The 24,873-nt window shown below is 33.9% G+C and overlaps 1 protein-coding gene across 2 annotated transcripts in view; it reads left to right on the forward strand.

Moving 5' to 3' along the window:
• The window catches only part of LOC143224257 (peroxidase-like), a 63,472-nt gene extending 46,948 nt beyond the window's left edge, over positions 1-16,524 (forward strand). For both annotated transcript variants that reach the window (XM_076452668.1, XM_076452669.1), the window contains exons 5-16: positions 632-849; positions 3,805-3,978; positions 4,957-5,124; positions 5,429-5,530; positions 6,066-6,188; positions 6,328-6,569; positions 9,198-9,330; positions 10,805-10,932; positions 12,188-12,390; positions 13,035-13,204; positions 14,300-14,408; positions 15,634-16,524. In XM_076452668.1, the coding sequence (XP_076308783.1) occupies positions 632-849; positions 3,805-3,978; positions 4,957-5,124; positions 5,429-5,530; positions 6,066-6,188; positions 6,328-6,569; positions 9,198-9,330; positions 10,805-10,932; positions 12,188-12,390; positions 13,035-13,204; positions 14,300-14,408; positions 15,634-15,718 (1,855 nt within the window). In that variant the 3' untranslated portion in view covers positions 15,719-16,524. The remainder of the gene's footprint in view (positions 1-631; positions 850-3,804; positions 3,979-4,956; positions 5,125-5,428; positions 5,531-6,065; positions 6,189-6,327; positions 6,570-9,197; positions 9,331-10,804; positions 10,933-12,187; positions 12,391-13,034; positions 13,205-14,299; positions 14,409-15,633) is intronic.
• The last annotated feature ends 8,349 nt before the right edge of the window (positions 16,525-24,873 follow it).

Genomic DNA, 24,873 nt, shown 5'->3' on the forward strand with positions numbered 1-24,873 from the left:
CATTGGCACAGAGGTACGTCTGAGGACTTACAACACTAAAATGCAGGTTTCGATATCCGTGGTTGGCAGAGCACAGATAGTCCATTGTGGAGCTTTGTGCTTAATTACAAACAAATCAAACTGAAAACAAACTTTCATCTTTCAAAGACAACTTTGAAATAAATGATTTGAAGTTTCTATTTCATTAAATACTCACTTACAAAAATTAATTTCTTAATAAATTAACATATTGTTAACAGAATATCTTTTAACCTTTAAAAATAATCTTTGTTTATATCTTTTGTTACATATTATCCTCTACATCACTTGCAGCTAGAAAACAATTTTGAAGTTAATAAATATTTGGACACTTTTATTTAAAGTTTATCACACACTTCAATTAAATCTAGTTAACCTAATACAAATATGACAGAAGAGTTAAAACAGTCCACTGCGTCCTTTATTTTTTACCAGTTATCATTTAAAAGCTTGCTTGTTTTAGTTTTTGAGCAAAGCCACATTGAGATATCTGCTGTGTCCACCCCAGAAAATCGAGCCCCGTATTTTAGCGTTGCAGCAATGAAATAAATTACAGCATATAGTATTTATTTCATTTTGGACGTCATAAATCAGTATTACTTTTCTTCTGAAGGTTCCGTTTGTCGTTTGAAGCTATAATAAACGGTTTGCCGCAAGTTGACACAACCAAAACAATAGCGAAGGAAATTTGCCCTACTTTCTTAACTCGTGTGAAATGTGAACTGAGCCGTTATCGAACACTAACCGGCATGTGCAACAACCTTGAACATCCTTCTTGGGGAAGCGCTCGGTCATCAATGATCCGTTATGTTCCGCCTGTCTACAGAGACGGTAAGTGACTTTAAAGGTGACCTACTTTAGTATAACAACAAAAAGTAAAATAATTTAATCAACATAAGAGATATTATGGTAAAATATAAAACGTATATAGTCAAAAAGCCATACATAAAATATCGTGAAGACAAGAAACCCACTCGAAGTAAAAATATATTTCAAGACGGTTTAAAAGATTTAATATTCATGCCAGCCGTCTTGAAATATATATATAATATTTATTTTTACTCTTAGTTAAACAAAGATTATTTTTATAAGCTAATTTAAGATTAGGTTTATAAATTTTGAGTTTTAATCATAAAATAAAAAAGTAAAATTAATTGCAAACTTTTGTGCTAAACTTTATATCTATAACAATTTATTAAATGTAAAAGCAAGGAACATATGATATGAAAAATATTAAAACTTATCTGTAATAAGATATACCCAACCAAGGAAACATTAGTTCTCTGGACTTCAGTATGAACGTAAATCTTTCAATATCTTCAGAAAATCGACTTTTCATCACCCACAATTATTCAATACTTCCAATATCTCACAGATTTGTCGTGTTCCATAGTTTGTTACATAGCCTTATCACTATACCCTTACCATATGGAGACTACAAAACAAAGAGCTGTTAACAATGGTTATAAAATAAAGTTATTATCACCTTGTTGTTGAAAAAAATTGAAATCTATAAATTTAAAATCAATATACTACATACTGTACCAAACGACAACAAAAAGAAATGGTTTAAGAGTAGCTACATTGAAAAACCAGCTCACAAAACATATACACTGCTGGCTAAAATCTTAAGGCCAATGAACATAAAGAAACAATATGCATTTTGCGTTGTTAGACTGGACCACTTATTTCAGTAGAGCTTTGAAAGATGAAAATGAAAAGGGAAAATAAAAATAAAAAAACATGTTTAGCATTTAATAGGGAAAATGTGAACACAATGAAATTAGCCTGAATACTAGCTGATCAAAAGTTTAAGACCATACCAAAAAGAAGTACTAAACAGAGTAGGAAATGCCCAACAAGAGGTGTCAGTAGTGAGTTGCACGGCCGTCATTGCGAATAACTTCAAACATTCGCTTTGGCATATAAGCGTTTGCAGAAGACTGGCTGAAATGTTATTACAAATGGTAAAGATGGCTTCACGAAAATCATGCACTGTGTGAAACTGATGTCCATTTCTATAGACTTCCCTTGCCATTCCACCTCCAAACATTTTCAGTTGGGTTTAGTTCGGACGAACACGCTGAATGGTCCAAAAGAATCACGTTATTCGCTATGAAAAAGTCCTTTGTCCTGCGGGCATTGTGGATTGCAGCGTTGTCTTGTTGAAAGATCCATTCATTTCTACACAAGCAAGGGCCTTCAGTCTATAAGGATGCTTTCTTTAACATGCCAATGTAGCCAGCTGCTGTTTGACGCCCCTGTTTTTTTTTGAAGCTCCATTGTTCCATGGAAGGAGAAAGCACCCCAGATCATGATGGAACCTCCTCCACTGTGCCGTGTAGAAAATGTCTCCGGTGGGATATCCTTATCGAGCCGACCACTTGAAATTCTCGTTTCGTATCCCTCAGGGTCTTTTAAGAAATTTGCAACAACAGTTTTACTACACCCAATCTCACCAGCGATTCACGTTGAGAGAAACCTTGCTTTTGCAGCTCGATATAATTCGACCACGTTCAAACTCTGTCAACTTTTTAGCCTTTGCCATGTTTTTACCCAATATAACACAGGACATGTCAGTGGGAGATGATGACAAAGCTAATGCTTGGACACAAATGACTAAATTTCGTTACGTGTTTAGCGATTAACGCTTCGTTTCTGTATGGTCTTAAACTTTTGACCAGCTAGTATTTAGGGTATATTTATAGTGTTTACATTTTCCCTATTAAATGATAAAAGGTTTTTATTTTTATTTTTCCTTTTCTTATTTTCATCTTTCGAAGCTATACTCAAATAAATGGTTGAGTCTAACAACACAAAATGCATATTTTTTCTTTATGTTCATTGGCCTTAAGATTGTGGCCACCAGTGTATAATACAGTGAGCAAAGAACTCTACAAACCACCTTTCTTCTGTAAAACCAACCTTGTAAAAATGTTATGTAACAACAAAGACAGAATCAAAAGGTATAGCAACAGTAGTGTTTACCAATTAACATGCCAAGACTACAATAGTGTATACATAGGTCAAACAGAATGTTCTATAGGAGGAAGAATTAAAGCACATTCTAGAAGTTGGAAATAAAGGACAGCAGATTCCACCTTTGCATCCCACCTTCTTAAAACTAAACACCAATTTAATCAAGAAAAAAATACAAAAGTTTAAACATCTGTGGAAAAGGTAAAAATCTAGACAGTCTGTGATTTTCGAAATAAATCGAGGTCTAAAAGCAAATCCAGAAAAAGTTCTAAACGACCAAACCAACTTAAGCTCCCCCCACATCTTATATCACTTGTCTACAGGTGAACATTAAAGCCATTTCCAGTTCTTTGTTTAAACATACATGTAAACCATCTTGCAAAGTATGTCAGTCTGTATCTGATGATGCCTTTATTGCCAAAATCATGGTCGTGAATAAATTGCACACTTGTGAAAAGTACTATTGTCCTGTCTTTCTTCAATTCTATAACTTATATGTTTAGACCACTTAACTAAGCTTCTAGTTACAATTTTAATTGTTGAAGTTTGTATGGATTACTGTAAAGTACGAAGTAACACAATCTGTCCTCTGTCTATTATGAATAATGAGAACCTAATTTTAGTATTGTAACCTTCTATAGTTACTGCTGAGCCACTGAAGTGTGTGTGTGTAGTGGGCTCAGCATTTCTAAAAGACAATTATGTCCAACCTTACTACTAACTGATTCATAGAATATTCGTTAGCAACAACCTTAGAAAGTTTTGATGTCGCTTCATAGATAATCGTGAGTATTCTAATTATTTCAGCAATTTCTGCTCCTCGTGTTTCTTCTCATGATGGATCGAAACTGCCTAGCCCTCGAGTGGTCAGCTTTGTTATGCATCATGACGTCGGCCAGAATGACCGTCAGCTTTGCAACATTTTGGTAGCTTGGGGACAAATGATCGACCATGACTTGACCTTTGCTGCACCTACTTTAGGTGAATATATTTTCATTCACTGAAAAATTAAGTTAATAATTGTACAGTGCTCTTTAAGGAAAACAAATTCACTGGCATACTCCATTGCATTTAAGTTAATTATTAATTTGATGAGAACTTAGCTTTATATCCTTTCTTCTTTTCACTTTAGACTCGGCATGGCCAGGTGGTTAAGGCACTCGACTCGTAATCAGAGGGTCGCGGGTTCGAATCCCTGTCACACCAAACATGTTCGCTCTTTCAGCCGTAGAGGCTTTATAATGTGACAATCACTCCCACCATTCATTGGCAAAACAGTAGCCCAAGAGTTAGCGGTGGGTGGTGATGACTAGCTGTCTTCCCTCTAGTCTTACACTGCTAAATAAGGGATGACTAGCGCAGATAGCCCTTGAGTAGCTTTGTGCGAAATTCAAAAACAAATCAAAAGGGCTAAAACAGTATAACAGTTTTATACTTTAAAGAAATTATTCATGGCTAGAGTGTAAGTCACAAGCTTAACTTTATAATACTTGGTAACATGAGAAAATGTTAAATTACATTCCTTAATACTGTGGTGTTTATTATTGTTATGATATAAAGAAACTATTAAGTTACATTTAGACAAACAAACATGACAGGAGAAAATAGAAATCATGAACAAAACAAACGAACAATTCTTCTTTCATTTCCACTACATGGCCTGGCATGACCAGGTGGTTAAAGCACTCGACTCGAAATCCGAGGGTCGGGGGTTCGAATCCCCGCTACACCAAACATGCTCGCGCTTTCAGCCATGGGGACGTCATAATGTTACGGCCAATTCCACTATTCGTTGGTAAAAGAGTAGCCCAAGAGTTGGCGGTGGGTGGTGATGACTAGCTGCCTTCCCTCTAGTCTTACACTACTAAATTAGGGACGGCTAGCAAAGATAATCTTCTTGTAGCTTTGCACGAAATTCAAAACAAACCAAATCATTTCCACCAATTTGGTTTTCACTAGATGAGCGCAAAATGGACATCGAATGTTGCAAGTACCCACCAGAACACAGACATCCCAACTGCCTCGTCATTGACATTCCACACAACGACCCCTTCTACAAGTTCTTTAACCGACAGTGTATGGACTTTGCTCGGATTCTACCAGGAGTGAGGCCCGGCTGCACTCTCGGTAGGTGTTTATTTCGTTCCTTTAAGTATTCAAACACACAGAATTAACCAGTATTGTCGCTCGAGTAAATTTCAGTGTGAATTAAAATAATAAAAACGTCATGTTCCTATACCTTTCAAATGTAAGCTGCAACTCTTGGGATGTGTAATAAGAATACAAATACTTCAGTTAAGTACAAAATGATCGATTCAATGTACATAGTACCGATTTATTAACTTTAATTTATATCAGTCTTGATATCACAAGAACTCATCTTAAACTTTATTTGTATGGCTATTAGCTAATAATGTGATATTTCAACCAGGTCCTCGTTCTCACATCAACACAATATCTTCATATATCGACGGTAATTTCATCTACGGAAGCAGACACGAAGTAGCAAGCAGGCTACGTGAATACCGGGGAGGTAGGTTTAGTTAGCCCTTATTTCAAGTTTGACTGTGTAGGTTCTTAAAACATACAGCATCATTTAGCCCATGTTAGGTAAAAGTCTACAATAAGATAGAAAGAATTTCCCCTTTATAGACCTATTTTTATACCACATACACACAAAAAACAAACCGTGCAAAGGAACTACATCAGTGACTTAAAGTTCAACTAGTTTTACAACCTTCCGAAGTCGTGATTCATATGTGTAATAAGTGTCATAAATGAAACTAAGCTACTGTACCTCATTGTCAGAGTTTTCTTCAGTTATTTGGTACTCGGGTTTTATTACAGAAACATTCGTTTGAACCACAGAAGATCATTACCTTAAAACAAGACGGAAAAAAATCACTTTCGATTAAATTTTTGCGCATCAAAGTGTTATAATAATTTTAACGATAATTATTCACACAAAAGTTTGTGTCTACATATAACTTAATTTGATCAACTAGGTACACATACAAATTTTACTAGTTTCGTTATTTAACGTTGTTTTTATTATTATTATTTTTCAGGTCGTTTAAAGACCCTACCGCTGTACCATGAGTTAGGACTAAAAGACTTTCTTCCTATGAAAATGGTGGACCCTGACGTCGGTTGCACAGCACGGCCCAGAAATATTTACTGTTTCGATGCTGGTAAGTTTAAATAGAAGCTTTAAAATTTCTCAAGTACTTTCACAACAACAAAATATTAAACAAAAAAATAATTATTTCTATTTATTCCCTTTTGCTTTACTGTTTAGTAGCTTACAAAATTAACGTTCTCGTTACCTAGGCGACGTACGTGTGAACGAACAGGTAATTTTGACTGTCATGCATACCTTGTGGATGAGGGAACACAATCGAATTGCTGACGCTCTGACTCACATCAATCCCCATTGGGGGGATGAAACCCTCTTCCAGGAGGCTCGCCATATTGTTGTGGCTGAGTTGCAACATATTACTTATACGGAATTTTTACCAAAAATCTTGGGTCCCCAAACAATGAAGAAATATGGCCTAATAATCGAACCACAGGTAAGTGCAATGATAATGAAATACTAAATGCTCCAATCATATCCGACGATAGTTGTCTTATTTCTTAGATCTTTTATAGTTCTTGTTTTCAGTTTTGTTTGTTTTTGTGAACTTGTGAATTTTCATACAAACATAAACAAATATCCTAATTCGTTTAACCGTTAACTATGAAGGCATTGTATTTAAATTCAAAATATACGCTGGTAAAATGTGACTAAATCATCACAGGTTGGCCTGGCATGGTCAAGCGCGTAAGGCGTGCGACTCGTAATCCGAGGGTCGCGGGTTCGTGCCCGCGTCGCGCTAAACATGCTCGCCCTCCCAGCCATGGGGGTGTATAATGTTAGTCAATCCCACTTTCCGTTGGTAAAAGAGTAGCACAAGAGTTGGCGGTGGGTGGTGATGACTAGCTGCCTTCCCTCTAGTCTTACACTGCTAAATTAGGGACGGCTAGCACAGATAGCCCTCGAGTAGCTTTGTGCGAAATTCCAAAAAAACAAACAAAACAATCATCACAGGTGGCGTGGTTGTCATAAATTTTTAAGTTTTAAGTACGTTCCCAGATGGGACAGCGGTAACTCGGTGTCACAATGCTACACGGCCCCTCACGGCCAGGTGAGTTAAGACGTTTGACTCGTAATCTGATGGTCGCGGGTTCATTGGAAACATTAGAAAATGTCAAATTGCATTCATTAATACTGTGGTGTTTATTATTGTTATAATATAAAAAAAATATTAAGTTACATCAAGACAAACAAACATGACAGGAGAAGATAGAAATCATGAACAAAACAAACAAACAATTTTTCTTTCATTTCCACTACATGGCCTGGCATGACCAGATGGTTAAAGCACTTGACTCATAATCCGAGGGTCGGGGGCTCGAATTCCCGCTACACCAAACATGCCCGTTCTTTCAGTCGTGGGAGCGTTATAATGTGACGGTCAATTCCACTATTCGTTGATAAAAGAGTATCCAAAAGTTGGCGGTGGGTGGTGATGACTAGCTGCCTTCCCTCTAGTCTTACACTGCTAAATTAGGGACGACTAGCGTACATAGCCCTCGTGTAGCTTTGCGCGTAATGAAAACACAAACAAACACAATGCTGCAGTCAAAGGTTCGATTCCACTCGGTGAGCATAGCAAATAGCCTGATATGGTTTTGTTAAAGAAAAACACACGCTCACAGTTTTTATTACACTCTTTGTGTATGTTCATGATGTTAAGAAAACGCGTAGGTTCAAATATCAATTGAAGATAAAAATAGGAAACTGGATGAACCGAGCACTTTCAAAAGGTAGACCTTTCTTCATAAGGAACAAAGTGATAACCTTTTGTATATTTCATCAAGTTCAAATGTAGTCTTATTGATGGACAAACAGTTTGTTTTTTTTTTTTTTGGAATTTCGCACAAAGCTACTCGAGAGGTATCTGTGCTAGCCGTCCCTAATTTAGCAGTGTAAGACTAGAGGGAAGACAGCTAGTCATCACCACCCACCGCCAACTCTTGGGCTACTCTTTTACCAACGAATAGTGGGATTGACCGTCACATTATAACGCCCCCACGACTGGGAGGGCGAACATGTTTAGCGCGACGCTGTCGCGAACCCGCGACACTCGGATTACGAGTCGCACGCCTTACGCGCTCGGCCATGCCAGGCATATGGACAAACATCGGTAAGAGGAAGTTCTGTAATTTTAAGGAATGACAAAAGTATACATCATATTATTAGTACGATAACTCGGTGATAACTATGCATCTATCAAAGTTTCATTAGAGTAAAGCACTAATATGCTTGGGCGCTCCCAGGAAGGGACAATAGGGGGTATTAGCTTCCTTACATTTCACAAAAAAATTGCATGTATTTTGATGCAAATTTAACATTGTAGTTAAACTAAATATTTTTAGTAATTTGTAGTAAAACTGTAACATACATAACACACATTTCTTTAGTCTGTTGACTTAGACTGTAAATGTTGATATTTTACATACGTTTCGCAACCCGTTTGAAAATATATTTTAGGCATTCATGGTAATATTTAACTCTATATTTAAAAAAAAAAACAACACAGATTAAACATTTAATCTTGTTTAGTGATTGTGGATTTGTTTTTCAGTTAAGAAAAAATTTAATTTTCATACTCTAAATTAATTTTAATAAACATGTGGATTCTATAATTTTACGATCATACGACAATATCGTAAGGTATATGTGTTGGTGCCCACTAACGACTCATCGGCAAGTCTGAAAGCTTATAATGCTAAAAATCTGGTTTTGTTGCCTGTAGTGAGCACAGCACAATAGCCCATTGTGCAGTTCTGTGCTTCACAACGAAAAATAAGTTAAAATACAAGTAGGCACCAATATCGACTAGAGATAAAAAGTATTTTTAAAAAAGAATATTTTATATTGAGAACCCAACTATCGCATCACCTGGTGTTTCCAGTTTAACATTTTTTTACAGAAATCTGTGATAACTGAAATTCGAAATTTCACTCTGTAATTTAATGAGATTGGTACTTGCCTTCATGAATTGTTTTCCCTAAAATTAATATTTATTAGTATGACAAATTAATATCTTATGACAATTTTAGATAGTTCTAACTGTTAGGTTTTTTTTGTAAAGGGTTACTACGAAGGGTACAACCCTAAAATCAACTCTGGAATCCGCACAGCTTTCCAGAATGCAGCTTTCCGCTTTGGACACAGTCTTCTTACCGACGCCACCGACCGCTACAACAAGTTTCATGATAAACTCGGTAAATGGAAGAATATTGTTTATTCTTCGATATTAATTAGATACAATAATCAGTTTTATAATGAGATGGCGATATCATTTATTTATTCTTTAGTTCGAATTGAAATTTTTTGCCGTCCCAACTACTTTATCGAGTTTCACGATGCGTTTGGTAGATGACACTGCAGTATTTTCAATCTTTGATATTAGCTAAATTCAGTGTTTAGTTGGAAGACACCGAGTTTAAACGTATATAAAAATTTTAGAGTGTTACATTTAATTATGTAGATATCACTAAAAACTATATGTTTCAGTATTAATAACATATATTGTTTTTTGGTATGCTTTCTTTTTTATATCACAGGATGCTACAATAGGGTCCGTTATAAAATCATTAGGTGGAACTGGTAGATTCACATGACTTTTTTATTTTTCATTTGATTTTTCTTTGTTTGGTATTCCTATAGAGGTTTATATTATGTAATATATCAATGTTAGATATAAAGTATGATTATTAGGAACTAACAAATTCTTCAGATAGTGTTAGATGTAATGTATAATTATCAGGAACTAACAACAAAAATTTTAGAGAGTGTTAGATGTAATGTGTAATCATTAGGAACTAAAAATTCTTTAGACAGTGTTAGATGTAAAGTATAATTATTAGGAACTAAAATTCTTTAGACAGTGTTAGATGTAAAGTATAATTATTAGGAACTAACAAATTCTTTAGACAGTGTTAGATGCAACGTGTAATTATTAGGAACTAAAAATTCTTTGGACAGTGTTAGATGTAAAGTGTTATGATTAATAACTAACAAATTCTTTAGACAGTGTTAGATGTAAAGTATAATTATTAGGAACTAACAAAAATTTTAGACAGTGTTAGATATACAGTATAATTATTAGGAACTAAAAATTCTTTAGACGGTGTTAGATGTAAAGTATAATGATTAATAACTAACAAATTATTTAGACAGTGTTAGTTGTAAAGTGTAATTATAAATACTAACAAATTCTTTAGACAGTGTTAGATGTAAAAGTACAATTATTAGGAACTAAAAATTCTTTCGACAGTGTTAGATGTAAAGTGTTATGATTAATAACTAACAAATTATTTAGACAGTGTTAGATGTAAAGTATAATTATTAGGAACTAACAAAAATTTTAGACAGTGTTAGATGTAAAGTATAATGATTAATAACTAACAAATTATTTAGACAGTGTTAGTTGTAAAGTGTAATTATAAATACTAACAAATTCTTTAGACAGTGTTAGATGTAAAAGTACAATTATTAGGAACTAACAAATTATTTAGACGTCAATTTTGCTGTACATTTGTTCTTAGACAACGTTCTATTCATGCATTTAAATAGTTCAATATATAAATAGAATAATCAATCAATAGACACGTAGTATGTGTACAGAAATTTATACTATCAAAGCATACAACCGTTTTATTGTTTACATTCTATCTTACTTTTACACAACGTTAGAATCAGTTCGTCTGGCAAAACAACTGCGACAACCTTACGAGCTCTATAAACCAGGGATGATTAACAGTTTTATCATGGGATTAATCAACCAGGAATCTAATAGAATGGATCCTGAGGTTACTAAGGAGGTCAGTGTACAGTTATTGACTGATGATCAAAACAACGTCTATGTTGTTACACGTAGGATCTCAGTATATAGTGGCAGTAATGTGCTTTTATAAGCTGATAGAAAAATAGACTTGAAAAAAGTATATTCATAAAACTTATTAGTGAATTAATACTATTGTAAACGAAAATTGTTGCACCCTTGACGAATTACTTTCCTCAAAGTGATAGATAAAAACATTGTTGGGAAGAACAATAATATATTTAATTTATTTCTTAACATATTTTCATCACCAAAACGTGAAATTCAGTGAAGGAAATATGATGCCGACACCTGTTCTGTTCTTTGTTTCTCACTACAGTTAATCTGCTACAAAATAATTGATAGTCACACGTTATCTAAACATTTAATGTATTTTAGTAGTGAGTAAAAGACTATACTTGTAAACTAAATAACAAAATTAATCAGACTAAATATTGTTGTTTGAATCAACCAATTGTATACTGATTTATACCGCACTATTATTACATAGGCTAGGATTCATTTATATCAAGTAAAATTTTATAATAATAAAAAATAATTAATTATTTTGTTTTCTATAAAATTATTTTTTGAAGTTTACTGTTTATTTTAATGCTCTTTCGCAGAAGTTAAAAGAATTTGTATATATACAAATAATTCCATTTTATAGTGATCTTATTGCTACTGTAAATAATAACTGTCATATATTAAATAAATATTTACTAGTAAATATAAATATAATTGCACATTTTTAGAAGTAACTTAACAAAAGATAGAATATCGTGTGAAAAAGAGAAGTTCAAAGTAAAACATCACTTAGATCAATCATATAAACGTTTACTAAAATTGAACATGTGTGTATGTATTTGCTATCAAAGTTTTTTATTAAAATATGGTTACATTTGTGATATGTGTGCATAAAAGACATCACACATAAAGGAAAGACATAAAACTTTTGTGCAAACTGGAGTGTGGTAAGGGTGAAATTTAATATTTTAGTGAGAGAGTGATCTACGGAAATAGGTCTCACACGTCATTATTATACATGAAAAATTATGTTTATGAGTTATGACAGAAGTTTAGTAGGATGAATCGAAAGAGATAAGCGTACAGTTATTAGTGACTAATGTCCTAAATAATATACACATTGTTACATATAGCTAAACAATGTATTTTAGAATGCATTGCAGTACATGGATAATTCTAACCTGGCTCTATATTACATTTGTATATGTACTTTAATTATTGTTTCGTAGGTAACAAACCACCTGTTTGAAAAACCAGGAGAAAGATTTGGCATGGATTTGGCTGCTCTCAACATTCAACGTGGTCGGGAGCATGGTATACCTGGTTACAATTACTACAGAGGCTACTGCGGTCTTCCGAAAGCACGAAACTTTTATGATTTAATCGGTGTTATGCCTAACAAAACCCTACACAGATATTCACAAATTTACAAGTGAGATTTCTCTATGAGTATATTCCTCTTCCGTATAAATTAAACTTGTTAAATAAACGTTGGTGTATCAAGACGAGTGAGAACTGTTCAATGCTACGACCAAACATTTAACTGATCGTCTAAGCATCGTTAGTTATTTTGCTCGCCTTGAATGTTTCTCGCATTTATCGTTAGTAAACGCACGCCCGATATTTGAACGGAATATAACACCTATTTTCTTGTTTTATTGTCATTTTAAGTTTTTTATCGACATGAAAAGACATACTGAAAATTCTCTATCCATGATTTTTTTTTCAAAAATACATTTACTATTTATAAGCAAACTATGATTGCAGCGTTTATATATAATAAATATTACGCTGAGATTCGTTTCGATTTCTAAATTTATTATTTTCATAATTTATATTAGTTACTGAAATATTTATGATCGTTTCAAATATATCGTGTCATTTGAAACACTTACTGAATTTTTATACAACTATAAAACGGTTTTATTGCACTTTCCAAATGAATGTTTATAAGTTTCACTTATTATAACCAAGACATCATAGCTGTTTACAGTGTATTATTTAACTAGTTGCCTATTCTTATAGAATAGTTTTTCAGCTTTGTCAAGAGTTCCTTTTTAACATCTTTTATTTTAGGAATGTTGACGATATTGACTTATGGAGTGCTGGAATCTCTGAGTATCCTTTGCCAAATGCCGTCATAGGCCCAACATTTTCTTGTCTGATCGGTGAGCAGTTTGCCAATATTAGACGTGGTGATCGCTTTTGGTATGAAAACTCGGGCTGGCCCTCATCATTTTCACCTGGTAAGAGAACCCTTCGTTCTGTAACTGGGATGTTTACACTTTCATTTATTCTATACACCTTGTCATTTACACTTGTTTAAATAACTAAAGAATCATTTTTGAAGCACTTGCTTTTTCGTGTAGTAATACTTACTATCTCAAAAGTTAAAAATTTTAAGATTGTATAAAAGAATAATCCAATGAAAACAAAAAAGTCAAGAGAAGTTGTTTCATAGATGACGCACTTTTTATTATCTGAATCTTTCTTATTACCTAACCTAAAATTACCTACAGGTTTTAGAATGAAACAGTTATACTGATGATCTCCAGATTCCAATTGTTAAAAGACTTTGACATTTTTATAAACTAAAATGTAAATTCATATTTTATAGAAATATGTAAAAGATGCTACGTTTTTATGAATTGTAAATTAAAAGTGTATTTTATCACTTAGGATTGAAAATTAATTTCATTAGCAGTCACTGAAAGATAACTTGCTAGCTCTGAATAATTGGAATTAAACAGTTATTGGCAATTTTTTGTCATAAACTATAACAAGCAGGCGATTCACGTATACGTTTGGTTAGGTTTTTATACACTTTACAGACGTCTCCTGTAACTCTTAGGCAGATTTTCACTTTGGTTGAATACGCATTATTGAAGTTATCCAAGATAGCCAAAATTTAATATTATGATAGAATAGAGATACATTTTATCTATCAGTTGTTGACTTATTTATAGTGATTCAATTATTTTACAGGTTTGAAGTGTTTCATTTATTGATTCCTGAAGAAGTAAAATATAGAAACAGCCATTAAGAAATAAAAACATTATCTGGAAACTATATTAAAATATCACTTTGGTTGATCATATAAGTTTTTTTAAAATGTTTCCACAGTGAACAGTTTAATCGACAAAAATCTTCTTAAAAATCACCATCGTAGTTAATTAAAATGTTAAAAACATACTTTCTATACTGGATAAAACCAAATCATCGGGAACTAAAACTAATTTAAATGAAATTTATGGAATAGTACAGATTTTCGATTAATGACATACATGATATCAAAACTAAACTACTCTGGCTTCTTGTTATTACATCTTTTGTTATTTTAGAACAACTACAGGAGTTAAAAAAGGTGATGTTATGTCGAGTAATGTGCGACAACGCTGATGAAATGGACACAATTCAGATTAATACAATGCTAACTGCTCATCAGATACAGTAAGTTGAACTTTAAATTTCCTCATCAGTCAGAATATGTTGATATTTTAAAATTATAATCAGTTAATAATAAATTAATGATTTTAATTCATCTAGTTTGGTTTGTTTGTTTTGAATTTCTCGCAAAGCTACACAATGGCTATCTGCGCTAGCCGTCCTTATTTAGTAGTGTAAAACTAACACCAACTCTTGTGCTACTCTTTTACCGACGAATAGTGGGATTGAGCGTCACATTATAACGCCCTCATGGCTGAAAGGGCAAGCATGTTTGGTGTGACAGGGATTCGAACCCGCCACCCTCATATCTCGAGTTGAGTGCCTTGTCCACCTGGCCATGTCAGGCCCTGTATAAGTTAATCTCTTTAATTCCTCATCAGTTAATATTTTAAATGTTTCATAACATTACGAGATGAACCTCCAAACACTTTAGGGCTGAAAAAGTTTTTCTTTGGGATTACTTATCATTAACAGGTTGAAGTTCTTTAGGTAATGTACTTTTATATTTAATTCCTCATCAGAATTAGTTAATATTTTGTTTGTCGTCTCATCAAATACAATAAACCGTTTTGTAGATTTTTAGTCAGTTCAGTTTAACTTTCATAGTTCAAAACAGAACTTATTCAAACACTTAATAATATATGAACCAAAAAATTCCATTTGACCTTGCAAAAATACGTATTTTTTGACTAATGCTGTATGCACTGGTTGCTTACCTATAATACGGTTATCAACTTAGTTTGTGACAGAACATTTCAAAAATAAGAAATATTTTTGTTGTCGCTGCTGATGTACATCGTTATTAATCGATTGTTCACTTTGACTGAACAAGAAATGATGTGGAAACTTCCAGGGCAAATTATATTAAATTATGTATGTTTAAGTAATTGCTATTTATATAATTATGAGTTCTCAGCAACTGTTCAATTTTTTTGCTCTTCACTACTTTTAGACCATTCAATTAAATCCGATATTGTAATAAATGTGCATTAATTATATTTTCGTTATACTGACTTCATTATTCCATCATAAAAACAAGTGACCAATTTTCAACTTCATTTTCAGTGAGGTAAAAAAATGACAAAAATAGAATTTTCACATATTTGAAACCACTGATAACTACATATTTGAATAAAAACGGTTAACCTAAAAAGCCTATCTCGAAGCTTCTAAATAAATCCAAAATAAATCTTCAGATTGTTAATTCGAAATGTTTTTCTCTTTCCAGAAATCCACGTGTGGAGTGTCATAATAACGCCATACCTCGTATGGATCTAACAAAATGGGCAGATGTCAATCAATATAAAAAATAAAGAATAGTTAATTCTTTGCGCAACATGTTGATCAGTACATAACTATATTTCTATCCTATTCTTTAATGTACAATTTTAAATTTTAAAGCAATGGGGTAATACATTTAATTATATTATATCTTTTATCTACATCTACCAAATCTTACTAACAAACTCAACTATTGACGTACATTACCTTACATCATATTGAAATTTGGTAAAACGTCTTTAATTTTTTGAAATTCCTTGTGTACATAGGCCGCTATCTACAATATCCAGAATTACTAATTATAGAATAACAAAATATAAAAAGTAAACATTCATCTACTGTTAAAATTTAACGTTAAACCTTCTCTCGTGTTAAATGTTGCACGTGCGATTTAAGAAAATGTCCAGGTGACGTTAAAATGCTCCAAAAATATTTTTAAAAATCGTATTTTTAAAACTTTAAGAAAGAGGTAGTATTAAGCAGTTGTTTCCATACTGGCTAATACCATCAACATCCTTTACATATACTTTAAATTATAACTTTCTAATCAAATTATAATTAGTTTGAAATATAAAGCTTAATATAATAAAAATGGTAATTTTTAATACGACATTTTAGACCTGCACTGGAAAGTTAACGTGTTGATCTTGTATATCAATAAGTAGCTCTTTTCAAGTTTTCATTTAATATTTTTTTGTAGAATTAGTTTACATTTTAAATTGTCCGAAGTCTAGATTATGAGAAAGTTTGAATACTCAACGTAATGTATTTTTGTATGATGCGCATCGTCTTTTAAGACTGCACAATGAATTTTGTAAATAATTGTATATTTATGACATTCCACTTCCGTTAGTTTTGTACTTGTGAGGCTTTGATAGCCAAACAAACCATTAACAAAATAAAATAATTTTGTATATACTTCTGACTGTATATCATTGTTTGTTTTTGTTGTTGTTCTTTTTTTCTTTTGTGGCAAAGCTATTAAAGTTTACCTATTGCCCACCCTAATTTTGAACTACTGGCTACAGGGAAGACAATTGGCCGCCAGAACCTACTGCCGACTCTCTACCAGAGAATAGTAGGCTTGGCAGTAATAATATAACCCTAGAAGCTGGAAGGGGCGAATATGTTTGGGCAGTGTTTCGATCCCGACCGTCATAACCATCACGTTAAACTTTCTGAAGAGAAAATTGTATACACACAGGGACGTAGATCCTGGGGAGATGGGTGTGATACATCCCCTCTTCATTTTACGTGGGGGTATGTGCATACAATCATCTCCCCATACAGTTGGGTCTGTTGAATTGTTTTATTGCATCACAAGCCTACAAATTGTGTGTTTGTTCTTGTGATTCTCGTGTTCTTACCAATCAAATTAAACAATTAGGCCTAAATGTAGGCTTTTTCAGTAGCCGAAATGTACATCTTTATTATAGGCGTGCTTCTAAGCTTTTCGATCTAAGCGATAGTTCGTAAGTATCAGTCAGTAGGCCTAAGTATACATGCAAGGCTTGCAAGCACCATCACAGAATCTACTAACGTCTTGTACGTAGTGTAAGATTAAGTAAAATTTTCATCACAACAGATTGAACAGAACATGAAATTCGAAAATATTACTCCCAAGCGTAAACTTCTGTCATCTGGATCTGGCAGGCCATTTGTAGTTTGTAGCTGCATCAATCTTATGTGCATATTTTCCTACGCCATTTGTTCTTATACATGTCTAGCCGGTTTTATTGTCGAATGCCTTTCTCTCCTTAGTTGCCAAAGCCCCTGACCATAGTGTACGTTTAGTGTATAGTTAACGACAGGTTCGAGCCGCTCGGATCCAGACGCGCCCTACATCACCCCCCTCCGCTCCCTTTAGTCTGAACCTCAATTTTACAACAGGGCTCATTAGACCTGTGTTTGTGGCCCTCATTAATCCATGAAATTTCAGATTATCACCGCCCTTTAATAAAGTGCTGGTGCTTTATGGTAAAGGAACAATATATTCTCTTAACATGTATAGTAAAATTATTGTATTTTCTTGTATAATTAGAACACAAAAGGAGCGATTTCAACGGCCTGAAGCCTCTACTCGAATTGTATTGCTATTTTTGTTTAGGTGTTTTGATTTAATATATGTGCTTATAGACATTATATCACAACGTGTTTGCCTTTTGATGAGCTTTAACAGGAATATAATACATTTGTGATTGTTTAAGCATTTTTCGAGAAACTTGCAATTACTTGTGTTATAAGTAGCACACATTATTATCCCAGCGATGCCCAGGCGGTCAGTCGGCTCGGTAGTCACTGTGAGGTTCGCGCGTTCGACTTAAATACATTATACAGTTCAGTCCAACTTCCATTCTGTTCTTTCTTCTTTCGTTGTACGTTAGAGTTTTTCAATAAAGACTGTATTTTAGCCTGTTGAGTCATCTGGGAAACAGATTCCAATTATGACAAGCAAGTGTTTGAAACTTTCCGATATTAGACAGTTCTGCAAGCCAGTTACTAGTACTACAAGTGACAATGCAGATGCAGATAATCCAACAACCTCAAGCAAAGGAATAGAAACTTGCCATACAGAGGAAATACCATGTCCATCAGAGGACGAATCTGAAAATGCTTGTGCAATTGTTGCACATCATGAACCACCAGATAGTTGTGAAATAAGTTTGTGCAGTAATGAAAAATCTTACACTCCACAAATACAGTGTGGAAAGCCATATCATCCAGATGCACAACTAATACCACGACAGAAAGCAAAATCTCAAAATATCAACTTCCAGGGCAAGTGGTTTGATGAGTTCCCATGGCTGCATTTCAACAATCAGACTCAAAAAGTAATATGCTTTCATTGTGCCAAGGCGAAAAATAGAGACCTTTTTAGAGGGAAATTGGAGAGGTCAGTGGAGTATACCATATCCAACGGTTTTTGCAACTGGAAAAAGGCAAAACAGAAATTCAACGAACACCAATCCTCCTCTTAGCACAGATTCGCTATATCTCCAGAAGGTTCACTTGATATAACTCCAGTGACTGTCCAGCTGCTTGATGGAAAAAAGAAGCAGCAGGAAGAATGCAAAAGAAGTCTAGCCAAAATATTCTGAAATTTACGTTTCTTACTGCGTCAAGGTTTAGCATTACGTGGACATACTGATACGGAGGGAAACTTCCTGCAGTTAATGAAGCTCCTGGAAGAGGTAGATCCTGAGTTGGCGACCTACTTGTCAAAGAAAACCACATTCACATCACCCCAGGCTCAGAATGAAATAAAGGAGATGTTCAGCCATCAAATACTGAGGAACATAGCACACGCAGTGCAGCAAAGTAAAATATTTGCATTAATGGTTGATGACACTCAAGATGTTACAGGTGCCGAACAGAAAGAAATATGTGTACGATACGTAGATGAGAACCTTGACGTCCATGAGACATTTCTTGGTTTGTACAGTGTTTCCAATAAAACTAGTGAAACAATATCCTCGACTATACTTGATGTACTGACTAGACTCAATTTACCACTGTCAGGATTAAGAGCACGAACTCACGATCGAGCCGCTAACATGAGTGGTGCGTACAGTGGATGCCAGGCAAAAATAAAAGAGAAGCTACCGTCAGCTTTGATCTTCACTACGGAGCACACAAGGCTAATTTAATTAAGCAACATGAAGTTGAAACTTGTGAGTGTGTTCGAGGTTCCATCCAGTGGGTACATGAACTTGATGTCTTGGTTCATAGATCAGTCAAATACAAGACAATCTTTGAAAATATTGTATCGTCAGACAGCCCCAATGGTCCAGTTAAATACATCCGTCCACTGTTTCCAACACGCTGGTTGTGCCGCCTATCTGCAATTACATGTGCTAATGATATATATATGTAAAAAACGGCTCGTTTGGGTTGAGGAAATATTTTACGTAGAGAAGCGAACAACGTTTCGACCTTCTTCGGTCATCGTCAGGTTCAAAAAGAAAGAAAGAGGTAACTGACCGGAAGCTGACCACATGTTTGAAAGGGGTTGTGTAACTGAGTGTCGGAATGTATAGGGCGTGTTTAGATGTTTGAATATATAATTTTATATTATTTATTATATTATTTTTTTAATATAGGTATAAAGGTGTTCCTTTGTATTGGTTTATTTTGGGTTTAAGTTGTTGTATAAGTAAGGCTTCTTTAATTTTGCGTTTGTTTATGTTTGTTTCTTTATTTAGTATTTGAGTGTTTTCTATGGTTAAACACAACATAGTCATAGAAGACATGTTGACTGACGATGACTGAAGAAGGTCGAAACGTTGTTCGCTCCTCTACGTAAAATATTTTCTCAACCAAAACGAGCCGTTTTTTACATATATAGTTTCTCTACAAGTGGGTTTTCTCGATATCACTGATTATGTGCTAATGATCACTACAGTGACATTGTTGATTCTTTGTCTGAATTAGCAAATAAAAAATCATATGTAGCGGTGAAAGCACAAGGTCTGCTGAACAGACTGGACAAAGGAAAGACAGTTTTAGGATTATTGATGGCTCAGCATCCATTAGCTGCATTAGAGGAACTAAACCGTGCATTCCAAGCAAAATCAGCGACAGTATCTGGCATGATTGAAGCATCTGCAATGACAATTGTGCAATTGCGGGTATTGCGAACAGAGGAAAATTACAAGATAGTTGATGAAGCTGAGAAACATGTAACTTCCCTAAATCTGGTGCCTATTAAACTACCACGCATTCGCAGACCCCACAGAAGGATCATAGGTGGTGGCTCAGCACACCATTCTGCAACAGCTAGAGATTACTACAGAAGCCAATACTTTGAATTTGTGGACACAGTCATAGAACATCTGACCACTAGATTCAATGCAGACAACAATGACTTGAGGCAATATCTGGCACTTGAGAACATGATCACATCTGGCAAGATTGATAACTAGGTTGTAAACTTGTATCCAAAAATTTCTGCACAACGGCTCGAGTTTCAGTTGCCCATATTCAAAGGAACAACAAAAGCAGTATCTCTGAAAGATGCGAAGGGTCTTACTGTAAAATGCATGAAACTAGCCAGCAGATGTTTAGTGAAGTTTCTTCTCATGAAAATTTTGCTTAAATGTCCAGTATCCAGCTGCGAATGTGAACGCAGCTTTTCTGTATTAAGACGGTTGAAGACGTGGTTAAGGTCAACTATGTGTCAGTGCCGCCTCAACCATGTGGCAGTTTGTCACACTCCCAAAGATGAAGCCGACAAGATAAATATAGAAGAGCTTATGAAAGAATTCAAACAGATCATCACAAAGAAGGTCTACGTTTGGGAACATGTAGACTAGGGGACTAAATGAATCTTACTTCAATGAAAAGTATGAATAATTATGTGCTACATTGTATTGATGTGTAATATTCAAGAGTTCACAAAGACATTTTTAATTATTTTTTATCAAACAACATGAAAAGTTTTTCAGTAGATATAAACTCAGCAAGGGTAATTACTAAGTTTATTAATATTTGAAAACGTAATTCGTGCAATGAAAGTTATTAGTAACCTTGTCAAGTATAATGGCCATCTTTTGCAGTGTGCAGGAATATATTCATGTGGCAGTTAATTTGTGAGACATTTGTCTTTATTCTATTAACATTTTGAAAATGTTCACAACACCTCACTTATACAAACCTATATGGAAACCTTGAAGTATCGTGGCAAGAAGATTACTCTGTAACTGCATGTTTACAGCTTTTAGGTTCACGTAATCAGATATTACCAATTTGCAAATTGAACAGTCCACATAAGTGGTTGCAAAAATCATACCCCCCTTCATTGGGTGTAAAAAATCTACGCCCTTGCATAATAATATACAGTTCAATTTTATTGGTGTTTGCAATTTTATTAAAAATTTTGACACTTACTAATGTACGAAACTATTTCATTCTCTAATCGACTTTAAATAATAAAGTTTACAAAGCTGTATGATCCATGCATCATTTTAGCACAAGTTCGTTAAAAGGTGTCAGAAGAACTTACATAAAACAAATCTATTACCACTAAAAAGAGGTTTTATCAGCAGTTACATAAATTTACTTGAAAAATACTTGAAGCAATGACAAACAAAAACCCAATTAAACACTCACTGATTTCAAACAATTTTTATTTACTTATTAATAAATACGAAAAAATATGTGCAAGTTCACTGTATTATAACACTTTTATCTCGTATGGTACAGCGGTTCTCCAGGCGAAGCCAATTACGCTGTGTGTTATTGTTGTTAAAAGGTGGTCTATCAAACATAACAAATAATATAGACATTTATCCCAGCTTGCCTGAATGCTAAATCAAAAACCTATCGCGTATATTCTTGAAACAAAATTATGACTTCTTTTAAAGAACTAGAATCACGTTTTCTTTTGAGAAACGGTTTAGCATTTTTAAGTGTTTTTCATTTAATGAGCTGAATAAGTTTTTTAAGGGCAAAGTAGTTCGACGCCATATTAAATTTATTTTGTCAAATCTCCGCTAGTTTTCGATTATACAAGAATCAAACCCGTTACCATAAATAATTTATCTTAAAAATAAAAAAAATAATAATTCATCATGAATTAACACGGATGAAATAGCCATCTAACTGTTGACGTTTCACTTAACACGTTGACTCCCACAAGACCTACCGGCGGGTCGCGATAGTCTTCTAATAAGACCTACATGACCCACCGGTAAGTCGTGTCCTATTTTTTTCTTTTTAAAAGGCCATTTATTGGCTGGGACACAACGGCTACATATATACTCTTCCTAAAAAAGTAACTGTAGAATGACTAGTGGGACCCTGGAAAGTATCAATAAAATACGTGTTTATCTTACAACTTGTAAGGTTTTACATTAAATTAGCTCTATGATCAGTGGCCGTTATAAGTAAGGAAGTTTCAACTAAACTAAAAAGAACGAAAAACTAATATTAACATAAGCATATAGACTGCACATCACTGCAAAGTTTACTAAGGCGTCAAATGGTTGTTCGATTATCATACAAATTAGACTTGATGCTCTTGTAACTGACTAATATAAAATTGATATTTCAAAATAATTAACAAGTAAAATATTTTACAAGTAGCTAATCAACTTATAAGTTAAGAATAAACGTCTTTTTAATTCAACTTTCCAAATAACTTGAATTTAATTTACAAGATAGAAAATTAAGTTTTTTAGTGAAACTCCTCACCTTCCGAAGTTAACATTAAACATTAAGCTCTTTGAGTGCAGCTTCTCAGCTTAACCAAGTAACAATGTCAAGTGGAACTTGTTAGTTTTCAAAGTGGGTAATGAGTCACTACCAGGTTTTCAACTTAATTCGTAGACAGAGCATCCCTCTCACAAACTGATAGTAAAAGGGTTTATGAGACCAATTATTAACAAGGTTGTGTGGAACAACTCCAGTTTTTAATTTAAGACAAAATAACATGCCTTTAAATGTCTTTCATTTCTTTCCACAATACAGCCAAATTGTTTCTTGCTATTTGAATTTTTAAGTTCCCATCTAACTTGCGCAGGTGAAATAACATCCAGGAGGGCTTTGTGCACATCAAGACATGATTGCAAGTTTTTCCATCACTTTTTATACCAGGTATCATTTTATCACATTTTTCTACAAAAAATGTCAACTCTCTTGCTGAAAGATTTATCTCTGCTCATCAGGTCTTTCTACTAAGGAATGGTATTATGGATAAGAAACTGTTTGTATTTTCTATATATTGCAAACTGAATACCATTGCCTGAGATACAGCCTGAACTTGAATTGGTCCTATGCATGCTTCACAATGTTGTATATTGATTATGATACTTTTATACCATAGGACTAGAGCAAACTATTACTGTTACCAAACAATTTAAAATCATCTATAAAGTGCACCCTCAACCAACTTTGTTTATTCCATTATATGAGATCTGGTGACCATTCCAGTTATTTATTTTAATACCCTTTCCAAAGAATTGAATTTCTAATATTTGCACATCTGTTCAGTCCATTTTTGCTAATGTGTACATTACTGTTCTGGAGGTAACATTCATGCCTTTGTTTATGTACAGAAAAGATATTGGTAAGATTTCTACTGAATTATTGTATATCATTATGTAAAAAGAACACATCCCTAATTTATTAACCTCACTTTTGAAGAATTTGGACATCCTACTACAACTGCTTCTATAATTAATAATATTGGTTTCACATATTCTCTTTATCTCATGGAATAGCCTTCACCAGTCAAAACTTTTATTTCTACATGTTTGTCATGTACCATATCTGTACTGGGATCCTAAATGGTTTTCACAGGTTACTGCTAAGCATATTAAAAATGCATACCTTTAAATTTGAAGTTCAAGATCTTTAAGTATAGAAAAATATATTAAAATTATCTGAACTCATTTTTCTTACAGAGTTAACTTATTATGCATGAAAATGTTTTATGAGTTTATCTTTAGTTATATTGCTCCATCGCATATTTGGAATAATATTATTCCTCATGCTTGTATCTGGTAGTAGTTTCATAAAGAAAAATTAACATTTTCCTAAACTGAAAAGTATCCACAGATACTTACCCCATCTTATAAAAATCTTTTTTGACTACTACTGCCCTCTATTGGCACAAATATTTCGCTTGACAATAAACTTGGAGCTCCCACTTTTCCCTACATATCAACATGCAACAACTCTCCACCAATGGAAGTGTGACAATACTCCTATATAACTAGCATCCTCTCTAATCATGCATTTGTTAATCACTTCAAGACTGGTTAAAACTACTCGAGTCAAATCACACTGACAGTGGGAATGACAGAAGAGAAGAGTAATAAAAGGTAAGTATCTATTGGAAATGCATTTTCAGATTAGAAAAATGTAAAATACCAATGCAATATCTTACCTCCTCTCACAAAAAAAACAACTAAAAACCTCGCATTTAACTGGTGGAGGGTCAGTGACAATTTGATCCTTCTTGAAAAAAATGTCTTAAAGAAGATCACAAGGTGTGTTAAGAAATGAAAAACATCACATCTTCGGGAGAGTACGCCACTTCTGATCCAGTTATACTCTTCATCCTTTAGGAAAATGTCAAACAAACCTGAAGTGCATAAAAAAGAAGGGCCCAAAAAAAATTTTAGCAGGAAAAGGGCCCCAGGTGTTGAGTGGCTAGGACACAACAGACCGTAAATTGGAGTTTAAA

This window comes from Tachypleus tridentatus, chromosome 8 (assembly GCF_004210375.1).
Source record: "Tachypleus tridentatus isolate NWPU-2018 chromosome 8, ASM421037v1, whole genome shotgun sequence".
NCBI lineage: Eukaryota > Metazoa > Arthropoda > Merostomata > Xiphosura > Limulidae > Tachypleus > Tachypleus tridentatus.